This window comes from Tenrec ecaudatus, chromosome 2 (genome assembly GCF_050624435.1).
Source record: "Tenrec ecaudatus isolate mTenEca1 chromosome 2, mTenEca1.hap1, whole genome shotgun sequence".
Classification (NCBI taxonomy): Eukaryota; Metazoa; Chordata; class Mammalia; order Afrosoricida; family Tenrecidae; genus Tenrec; species Tenrec ecaudatus.
This window is the reverse complement of record NC_134531.1, coordinates 198873560-198885706: the sequence shown is the minus strand read 5'-3', so window position 1 is coordinate 198885706 and position 12147 is coordinate 198873560. Positions and strand designations below refer to the sequence as shown.

General features: G+C 36.2%; 1 protein-coding gene across 1 annotated transcript; it reads left to right on the top strand.

Annotated features, from left to right (window-relative positions):
- Nucleotides 1-7148: 7148 nt before the first annotated feature.
- On the top strand, nt 7149-8084 carry LOC142440360 (olfactory receptor 14C36-like). Its single transcript, XM_075542820.1, has one exon. It carries the CDS (start codon nt 7149-7151, stop codon nt 8082-8084), a length of 936 nt encoding a protein of 311 aa, XP_075398935.1.
- Nucleotides 8085-12147: the final 4063 nt, after the last annotated feature.

Here is a 12147-nt window from a genome sequence, read left to right as displayed (position 1 = left end):
TGTGGAATCAGGTTGAACTTGTCCTTTGGTGATTGGCTAATTTCACTTTGCCTATTTCCTTCCAGCTCTCCCCAGGAGACCAGGAGCTCCATGGATCATCAGTGCTTTTCAGTGATGCCTTCTACTGCATTGTGCGTATGTGACAGAGTGTTCTAATCCACTCCTCTAGCGATGGGAATTTAGATTGTTCCCAGTTCTTTGTGACTGTGCATTGCACCTGTTTCCACAAATGAAGGGGAAATGAAAGGACAATGATTTGATGATGTAGAATTTGTGAAGAAAAAATGAGAGAGGTTGTATTGGCCATTCAAACATATGTGTTTGAAAATTTTTTCCATGAATGGAATCACAGATTTGGCAAATGTATTAAAAGTGTAAAATGTTAAGTTTGAATTGTTAAAAAACTTTATATAACTTTGAAAAAAAATCCATTTGGGCAGGATAAACCCTCGAGGTGGAGTTTTTTCCTTGTTGGATTTTTGGTTTGTTACTGTGGTAGTTACATAATCTATTGTCAAGTTGAGAGTCTTAAGAGTAAAGGGGTAGAGTTTAACCCGTCAATCAGGTCACCCCTTGATGACCTCATTTGGAGGTGTTAAGGCAGTGGTTCTCAACCTTCTGAATGCCACAACCCTTTAATATAGCTCTTCATGTTGTGGTGAACCTGACCATAAAAGTACTTTCATTGCTATTTCATAACTGTCATTCTGCTACTGTTATGAATGGTAATGTAAATATCTGATATGCGGGATGTATTTCATTGTTACAAATTGAATATACTGGTAATTAAAACATAGTGATTAGTCACAAAAACAATATGCAATTAAATATTGTGCAATATTTATTTATAATTACAAATAAAGACTTTTTTTTTCTTGAAGCATGATGTAGCATGGTTAACAGTCTTAATATAACAACAGTAAACTACATTGCTACATTTTGTTACAGTTTGCATAAAAAGCAAACAACAATGGGAAGGTTGAGATAGCTTCTTTCTCATTAGATTAACATATCTGCATGTAGGCAGACCCCCCTAGAGACAGATAGAGGAATGTTGTCTTGCTTCCTAAGACCATAGAAAATACGTTTTTTCCAATGGTCTTGAGTGATCCCTGTGAAATGGTCCTTCAATCCCCAAAGGGATTGTGACCCACAGGTTGAGAAGCAGTGCTCTAAGGAGATAAGCAGCTCACTGGAGGCAGGACACAGGCTCTCTCCCTGAGAGACATTGCAGCTGACAAGACACCTGGAGCTACCCTAGTGCCCTCAGTTGGAAGAGCCACATGGAGAGCCCTGCCAGGGCTGTGATTCTTCCACTGCCTCTGGATCCACAATACTTTTCACCCACTGGCCTGTGATCTTCCTGCATTCAGCACCATTGATGTGTTGAGTGAACCTGAAAAGGAATTTACAACTTGGTATAAGATATATAGGCTAATATCGGAATTATGGATGATATTGACTGGACTGGGATGTTATCTCAATATTCAATTACTCCTGTATATAAACCTCTTATTACAAACATATGAGTGTCTATGAATTTGTTTCTCTAGTCTACCAACACTGACACAATTTCTTCTTATAAATAATTTTACATGGTGATTCTCTTAATACAGGTAGTCACTTCATGAGATACAACTGAGGCAGAAATCAGCTTTGTAAAAAAATACTGTGAAAATAATACAGCTCCATTGATAACTTAAAGACATATATGTAAAACTAAGTAATAGTCTACAATAATCTGTAACAAACTAAAAGAATAAGAAAATTAGATTTTAAGCAATGTAGATGCAAATATTGTGGCACGATTAGAAACCCACTTAATGTAAAACTTGACAAAATGAATTACACAAAATGTTGGCATATATCAAGTATGCATTAGAGATTTAAGTTTTAGAAGACTTTTAGCATTATTAAAAATTGAGCCAAATACGGAGTTTCCCTTTCAATACTTTTCCCATTAGCACCTTCCACTATTATTAACAACTTGCCATTTGTGTGGTACATTTGTTACAATTGATGAACCATTATTGACAGCTTTTTTTTAAACTAAAGTCACTCTGAAATCATGGTACAATGCTTGTAAAAGAGAGGTTTTGAAAATACCTGAAGTCCTGTATCCACTATCACAATATCCACATTACAAAAGAGAATAGTGTAATTGCACTAGAAATTCCCGGCTCTCCCTCTTCAGCCCTTCGCCTTCTCTGTGACCCGTGGGCAATCGCTGATTTCTCCTTTCCTTCTACAGCTTTTCTCTTTAACAAATTCTCATGGAGTCAGGGTCAGACAGCATGCTTAAGAGCTGGTTTCTTTCACTCTGCAATATGAAATTCAGGTTATCTTGCTTTTACTTGTGGATTCATACTTCATTATTTATTATTACTAAATAAAGCTATATATGTTATCTGAATATTAACTTCATTTGCAGTTTCCTAATAAGATATTGATAATGTTTTTATCCACTTATATGTCTTCTGTATACCTTCATAGACGTCTACTCAGATAATTTGCTCATTTTAAAAATTGAGCTACTTTTTATATTATGAATATTTTTAAGTTTTTATGCATTTTAGATGCAAGTATTTGTACTATCACTGGTATTTGCAATTAATTTTTCACAGGATGGATATCAATTCAATGTTAATAAGACCAAATTTCTCACAACACGACCAATAGATAACATAAAAATGATAAATGGAGAAAAGTTCAAGTTGTCAAGGAATTTTTTATTGCTTTGATCCACAATCAATTCCCATGGGAGCAGCAAACAAGATATCAAAGATGTGTTGCATTGACTGAATCTGCTGCACAAGACATCTGAAGAGCATTGAAAACAAGGATCTTCCTTGAAGAACTAGTGTGCACTTGACTCAAGCCTGGTAGTTACCAGTGCCTATGTGCACGAGAAAGGTGGACAGTGAATTAAGCAGACTGTGAATAAAAAAGACACACATGCATTTAAGTTGTGGTGCTGGACAGTAATATCAGAAGTTCAATGGACTCCTAAAAGGACAAACCAATCAATATTGGAAGACATAATGCCAGAGTGCCCCATAGAGGCAGGAATGAAAAAAACTTCATCTTTACATACTTTGGACATATTTTCATGAGACCAGTCCCTAGTGAAACATATCCTGGTAGGTAAAGTAGAGTGGCAGCAAACAAGAGGGAGGTCCTCAAGGACATGTATTGACACTGAGGCTGCAACAATGGGCTGAAGCTTAAGAACAACAGTGAGGGTGGGTGAGGACCAGACAGTGTTTCTGTTGTGTCTAAGGTCACAACGCATCAAAACCTCACAAGATCACCTATGTGCTCATATCAGCAATAGAACCTCCGAGTTTTACTTCTTTGATCATGTCTTTATAATCCACAAAAATTCACTCAAGGAATAACTGAAACATTAGAAGAACTGAGATTTTTGTGTGTGTTTAAATCATTATCGCAATCTTCACCATTCTTAAAAAAGGTCAAATATGCTAATATATTTTGATATATGAAAGTTGGATTCATACTCAAGATCCTATTTGCTGCTCAGGTAAAGCCAATTATCTTCTTGGAATTCCTCCCCTCCCTGGGAACTGGCTATTTTTGAATGCCAAGGGATGCACTCCCCGGTGGTTCTCTAGTGCCATCAGCATCCTCTAAAACTTGTTATAAAACAGAACAGTTCTTTTAAGTGTCTCAGTAATTGTGAGAAATGTGCCTACTCATCTGTCTTCACTTCAAACATTGCAACCTTACTAGAAATCCTCAATTATCTATCCAAGATATAAATTAACATCTTGTGAGTATTTCTGGTTATTAATTTAATTTTTCATCTCATTGTTTTTGTTACAACTTGGATAGTTGATTTCACTTCTTGTACTGTTCATTGATTTACACAGAAACACTAAATGAAATTAAATTGAAAAGATAGATTGGGAAAATAAACACACATATGATCTAAATTTCTATTCATTCTATTGAAATACCCAACCTCAATATTATAGTAAAATTTATATTTATTCTGAAAATCTTGTTGTGAGCAGAAACCAGCCTTGTCCCTTGCTGATGTTAAAAACTGTGTTCAGGTGCAGAAATCGTCTGCGCACAGCCCACAACCTCAGCTTTTAGTTTGTTAGTCTAAATTTATATTAAAACTATAATTTGAATTATGTTCGGTGAAATTTAATATTCATATTAAAATGATATTAATACACAATTTCTATTAGAAATAAATTTATATTCTATTTGTTTAACCAAAAATATTTGTTTTTATTAATATTTAACTAAGGATTTAAAAACATTGTAATTTGCTAGGCATTCAATTTTATATTTTCTTTGTATAATGACTCATTGATTACATGATATACATATAAATTTTATACATACATATCATGTTACTTAAACTATAATTCTAGTACTTTCTGAATGCATGTTATGGGATATATATGCATTTGGAAATAAGTACATTTTCGGAGCTCCTCTAAAGACGATTTTCAGAATATTATCTGCATATATTCATTTCAAAATAATTTGGAAATTTGAGAAATTTATAAATAGATCCTGGATATGTGGGTAAATGAAAAATCTATCCATAAAAAATATATATTTTGCCATTTGGGGGCTAACAAGTGTCTCCTATCAATTTTTGACAGAAATAAAAAAACAATTTGATTTTACATTTTGAGGGATGAGAGAATCATGGAATTCTCTAATCTTCTATGACAAATTCCCCAATGCCTCATATACCACATCCACTTGCAAATATTCATCTAAAGAAATATTTTGTTTTCAAACTCTTCTCACACCATTTCAGGTTATATTATATTGTCATGTTCATTTTAAAAAATAATTGTACTTTAAAAAAGGAGGGTGCTTTATATTTACTTTTCGTTTACTTATTCTAATTTAATCAGTACAGTGGACATGGTTGGTTCACTGTAGCTGCAACAATGGGCACAAGCTAGGATGTGAGGAAGACACAGAACCAGGCAACATTTCATTCTGTTGTGCTTTGGGTCTCTATGGATCACAGCCAACTAGATGGTACTTAACAACAACAATGGGTACAGCTTCACATTGCATTGTGGGCCAAAAGGTCAACAGTTTTTCACTATATGTTCAAAATATTAAATATTTTTTACATTTCTATAATATGGTAGTTTAATTCTGTCATTGACTTTAATGGGAGTAATATCAAGCAATTATTGTTAATATTTCAATCATCAAGAAACTATAACTGAAATAAATTAGCTACCTTTGATTATTCAGTAGTCATGTTCAACCAAATAGATTTTACAATGCTACCAATAAACTCTCAAAGAGCAGAATTAGATAAAACAACAGTAAGAAGAAAAGCAATTTAGTGAATATTAAAAGGGAATCATTTAACTTTTCAACTATGTTCAGTATTTAGGAGTAAAATCACTGATCTATGAAAAATACAGGGAATACTGGTGGTATCGGAGCTGCCCACTGGGGTGCTAAGCACAAAAAGGGAAATTCAAAACCAACAGATGCTTCAAGGGAGAAAGATGAGCCATCCACTCCCTAAAAGATGAACAGTCCCAAACGGAAAGGAGCACTTCTATGCCCACCAAGAGGGTCACTGTTGGCAGGGATTTTTTTGACAAACAAAATAGAGAATTAAACCAAATTCATCTCAGTCAGCTTTAAGTGCAATGAAACAAATATTAGCACAAAAATATTTATTTTCTTACATTTCAATAAAAGAGAAATATATGTATTATTTGCAATTTAGAGAACTAGGGGAGATTAATTGTGGTGAATTATATGCATGTATGAATTGAGAAAACATTTAATTAAAGTACACCAAGCACATTTTCAGGTGGTTACTTCTAATATATTTAAGTTCTAAAAAATGGCAAGACATATCTAAGGCCAAAACATGCCTAGAGTTATAAAATTTAAATTGTAAAATGGAAATAAAATCTAAAACATAAGTACAAGTCTTTTTCAATAACATCCCTAAGAGAATGTGTTCTAAGTCAGAAATTGGTAGGCAGTCACTGGAACGACCTTCCAGGTCTGGATCACTGTGATATAAAAGTGGACCCGAAACAGGCTTTTGCGGCCCCTGCAGTCCTTGGACAGCGCAATGGATGAAAAACAGATTAAAATCACCTGGGAACTAAGTTGTCCTGGTGGGAAACTGAAAAGATGCTACAATCCAAAATCCTGGTAGAGAGAAAGCACCAACTAATACAACCTATCCTTTGAGCTGACACACCTATCACATACACATGCTCTTACACATACATCTTCATAGATTAATATACTCATTTGTTTCATAGGACAGTTACTTCATTTCAACATGTGCATAACATTTTCTAAATCACATAATTACAATCTCAATTATATTTTGGAATGTGTCAATAATTTAAACTATGTATAATAGCCTAAATAAATAAATCCCAATGTAATAATAATTCACTTGACTAATTATGGTATCTAGTTTAAAAAAGAATTAAAATTGCCCTTTAAAATGTAATAAAATATTTCAAATCAGATGTCTAAATAAAACCAAAATTTCTTAGCTATTAATATTAACAAATATATATATTGATTAAAGAAACTTATTATCAGAGAGAATAATACTTCAGGGAATTTTCCAAATAAAATTTTAAAAAATAGTGGTGGAAATGGAGATAAAATAGTATTTTTTCTCAGTAGGTAGAAAATGAGCTCAAACAACTCATAAAACATTGAGGTAGTCTAATAAACTGTAGCCTACTATCTTTGTATAGATTATAATTTGGTCACCAACTAATTATATAATAAATGTGTTCAAATAATAAAATATATAAACAGACATTACCTATATCAATGCAATAAATCTGCAAGGCAAACTTTTGATTTCGGCTCCCAATATTCCATAAGCATCAATGATAAAAATGAAAACCAACATGAACACAACTGATTTTGATGCCACTCAGAAATAATTTACACCAGGAAAAATATTAAGGAACATGCGTAAATATTATGGTATTTTATACTAAGAAATTCCAGATACAGGAAATATATTGGGTAAATGGGGATCAATGCATATATTTACTATCTTTCATTCCTCTGTTGATTCTTCTTTTTTTTAAAGGTACTTTTACATGTGTCTCACCAAGTCCTAAAGAAATTATTCCAAAATGTCTAACTCTACCTTAGTGAATGAATTTCTGCTTACAGGATTTTCTGAAGTGTGGGAGTTGAGAGTCTTGCACACAATGTTATTTTTACTAATGTACTTGGCGACTCTCACAGGAAATCTTCTCATTGTCACAGTAATCACTGTTGACCAAAGACTTCATACTCCCATGTATTACTTTATCCTGAATCTCTCTGTCTGGGACATGTGTTACATTTCCGTGACTGTACCCAAGGCTTGTGTCGTCTTCCTGCTAAACAACAGGGTGATTTCCGTGGTTGGATGTGCAGCTCAAATTTTCCTTGTATTTTTATGTGCTTCTGCAGAGTTGCTGCTGCTCACCTTCATGGCCCGTGACCGCTATGTGGCCATCTGCCAGCCCCTCCACTACCATGTGATCATGACCCCTCATGTCTGTGTCCAAATGACCCTGGCCTGTGTGCTCAGTGGTCTGGTCTACGCAGGTGTGCACACTGTGAGCACATTCCGTTTGTCCTTCTGTCATTCTAATGTGGTTCATCAGTTTTTCTGTGATATCCCCTCTCTGCTGAAACTCTCCTGCTCTAACATCTTAGTCAATGAAATTGTGGTTTTTGCCTCTTCAATGATAATAGCTGGTTGCTCCTTTTCCTTCATCACCATGTCTTATATTCACATATTTTCTACTGTGCTCAAGTTTCCGACCAGAAGAGAACGAAGAAAGGCCTTTTCCACGTGTGTCCCCCACATCCTCATTTTCATAATTTTCCTTGGCTCTGGTGCTGCTGTGTATCTAAAGCCAACCTCCGACTCCCCTCTGATACAGGATATGATCATTTCTGTGTTCTATTGTATAATTCCTCCTTTATTGAATCCTATTATCTATAGTCTTAGAAACAAACAGATAAAGGAGGCTATAAGGCGAGTTATGAAAAGAACACTCACTTCCTTCAGGTAAGTATTATTATTTCAACACATTTGTGCTTTGGTTGTAAGAGTTAAAAATGTTTCAAAGTTAATGTTCTGGTCATTTACTAACTATGTGGAACTGGATTGGATTATAACTAACATACAGAATATTATGTCTAGCAATCAAATAATAGCACACACTTGATTTTGTTTCCCTACAAAAAATACACATTTCTTGATGCCTATGACTTCCCTGCTATAAACTTTTATCTTTTTGTGAATATATTTCTATATATTCCCGCCTCAAGGGAGCTTTGGTTGCTGAAAGTGTAGCTGCTAGACTGATACCCAGAAGGTCTGTGTCAATCACTCCATAAAAGGGGAAATACTTGTCAATCTGCTTCCACACACATCACAGCCTTGGACATCCTCTCTAGGGACTTGGAGACAGAATTAACATGATGGCCAAGAATTCTACAGAATTCAGATAAAGCACATTAGTTTTGCCTGCTATCAATGTACAATTGTACAATAAGACCTACAGTCTAGCATTTGCTACTGTTTACAGGTGCCATGGAGTCGATTTTGATTCCAAGCTCTTGTGAAAATGTTGAACTGCCTCAGCATGATTTCATAGCTGTTAAATTCTCCCGTCTGTAAACATTAATGGAGCAGAATGCCAGATCTTTATCCTATATAGCTGCTGGGTAGGTCCAAACTGGCATAGCGACCTGTGCACAACAGAATGAACCCCTACACAGTGCTGTGCTATCCTGACAATAATTCCTAGGCCGGATCCCATTGATGCAGCCAGTGTGTCAATCCATCTCATTGACGGTCTTCCTCTTTTGGCCTCCCTTCCACCTAAACAACATGATGACCTTCTCCAGGGGTTGAGCTCTCCTGAAAATATGCCCAAAGTATGTAAGCTGAAGTCTTGCCATCCTTGCCTCTAAGTGGCATGCTGCGTTACTTCTTCCAATACGCATCAGTTTGTGTTTTAGCAGTGCGAGGAAGATCATAGAAGAATCTATGCATTTGCGTTGTGGTGCTGGAGAAGGATGTTGACACTACTGTGAACTGCTCAGGAACAAACAGGTCTGCCCTTACTCATGGAAACCTTATATATATCAGAAGGAAACACTGTCAGTCCACTCCCGTGTTCATAATAATTACTATGTTTGAGCTTATTGTTGCAGTCATTGTGTCAATCCATCCTTTTTAGAGTCTTCCTTGCATTTTTCTTCTGGTTATCTACTTTATATTCAATATTCTTTGAAAATGCCATAACTAAAATGTAATAAATCTTATTTGGTCTTCCTTATGCCTTTTGTGGATTCCATACACACACTGAAAATTGTTACAACTAGTGGATTATTATTATTTTTAGTAGTGAACTAAACTTTCTCTGCCAAGAAAATAAAATTAAAGTACACTTGCCTCTTTTTTCTTGTGTGTGTTTCTTTAATACCTCCTTTATAATAATGATTCTGTTGCATATTCTGAAATGTTACAAAGGTAAAATAATGACAAAATGTATCTTATACAGTTAGATATATCGTTTGCTCATGTAAGAAGATAAATTATTCTTTTGAAAAAAATAAATAAGTTTATTGGGGGTTCTTACAACTCTTATAACAATCCATACATCAATTGTATAAGCACATTTCTACAAATGTTGCCATCATCATTTAACAACTATTTTCTTTCTGCTTGAGCCCTTGGTATCTGCTCCTCTTTTTTCCTTCCCTCTCCTGCCCTCCCCCTCATGAACCCTTGATAGATTATAGATTTATATTATTGTCATATCTTACACTATCCACTGTCTCCTTTCACAGATGTTTATGTTCTCATTCCAAGGGTAATGGGCAGTTTTACATTGATCATTGTGATCAATTTTCTCCCCCTACTCCCTTCATCTTCTACCTACCCTTATGGTATCGCTACTTCCCTTACTGTTCCCGAGTAGGGAATATGTCTTAGATTCTATGTGTCAAGAGCTCTTATCTGTACCAGTGTACATGTTCTAGTCTAGTCAGATTTGTAAGGTAGAACTAAGGTCCTGAGAGGGATGGCTGGATGGGAGCACTAAAGAAGTAGAGGAATATTGTGTGTTTTATTATTGCTATGCTACACCCTGACTGATTTGTTCTTTCCTTGTGGCCCTTTTGTGAAGGGATGTCCAATTGTCTACAGATGGGCTTTGGGTCTCCACTCTAACCCTCCTCATTTCCATCAGTATGATTGTTTGTTTTGGGTCTTCTGTTGCCTCATACCTGATTCTGTTGACACCTCGTGATCATACAGCCTGGTGTGCTTCATCTACGTGGGTTTTGTTGCTTCCCTGCTAGATGGCCATGTGTTTAACTTTAAGCTTTACAACCACAAATGCTATATCTTTGAATAGCTGGCACCATCAGCTTTCTTCACCACATTTGCTTATGCAACCACTCTGTCTTCAGTGATCATTTTGGGAAGGTGAGCAAAGTATTCTTATATTGAGGAGGACATCAGTAGAGGTCCAAATACCCATCAGGTACCTTAATACTTAACATATAAATATACGTACAAAGACTTATATCCCTATTGTTATATATTAATATATTTACATAAATGCATGCCTCTCTGTATACCTCTATAAATTACTTTTGCCTCCTAGTTCTTTCCTTTGTTTTTTTTTACTTCCCTCCTGTCCTACTGTCATGTTCAACCTTCATTTGGCTTTGAGTAATTCCTCTTGGCTATTTTGCACTTGAACAAACCCCACCAGGCATTCTACACCCTCCTCTCCATCAATTTCAGATCACTTGTTCCTTTATCCCAGGGCTTGTTGGCTTTCCCCATTACCCCCAGCCCCTACCCCGCATATCCCCTCGCCTATGTTCCACTGGAAATTTCTCTCCCACTGTTTTGTCCTCCAGATTGTTGTCCTGCATATTTTGTATGATAGACATGGGAGGGGGGAGGCTATACATAATTGCATGTCTACATGTTGATCCTTATGAATGTTTTCCGATTGAGTCTGATGAAGTGCCAAGCCCTGCCCCATCTGTTTTCAGGATTCCTCAGGCACTTCGTTGCTTTGTTCCCCTTCTTGCTCTGTCTTGCTCCCTTCTTGTTTCATCCCAGTGTGGGGACGTCAGATTGGCACAGTTCCCGCACTGTGACTCCAGTGCTGTCCCGCGTACTGCTTAGGTTCATGAGGGAACATCGCGTCTCCTAGTGGTGTTGGCCCTATGAAGGATCCATTATTCTTATATGATTAACCTCTGAGGTTTGTTACTGACATTATATGGTGAATGGGAAAATTGTTGACCACATTTGATCAATAATTTTCAAATCATATCTATATTATGCTTTGATTTTAATTTTGACAATTTTCATTTTTTAAATTGAAATAATTGTAAAAGGAGCCAATGAGAGTACTCAGAAATGTGGGGAATATGTAGAAGACACAGGAATATGTTAGTTGTCATGACCAGTGGCACAGGATCTGACGTGGGAGGAGAGATTGGGGTTGGGGCAAAGGATCAGGAATGGAGCAGCGGTGCTGGTGTAGAAGGGAGAAAGGGGCACCACTATGTTGTATTGTCCCACCTTCAGGAAACACTTTTAGACTCTGGATACTCCTACTTACCCCGAATCCCTGAAAATCTGCTTCTGACCCTAGGGACTCGATCATTTACTCTCTATATCTTTTTCTTCCACTGACAGATTCTCCAATAGAAGAGATGATCAGGACATAACATCAAACAATTACACTTATGAATGCACAATCTTTGCCCACCCTATTCCTCCTCTTTCATAATTCTTGGTAGAAGCAGAATCTTTGATTCCTCTCTTCTTCCTCCTCTCTCATACTCAAGGAAGGGCACCTGACAATACAAAAGGAATGAACTAGAGAAAGCACAAGAAGAAGTACAGGAAACAAAGCCTCTCATGTTCCTGGGAGGTGAGAGCAGGGATTATAGAGAGCAGAGGTGGAGAGGGGAATTGCAACTCCTGTTCTCTGCCACCTTTGCCCGCTGTCCTTGAGACTTCAATACAACACAGGGGACAAATTTTTGGTTCAAGATCAATAGGAATAAAGGAAGAAACAGGAGAACAATTAT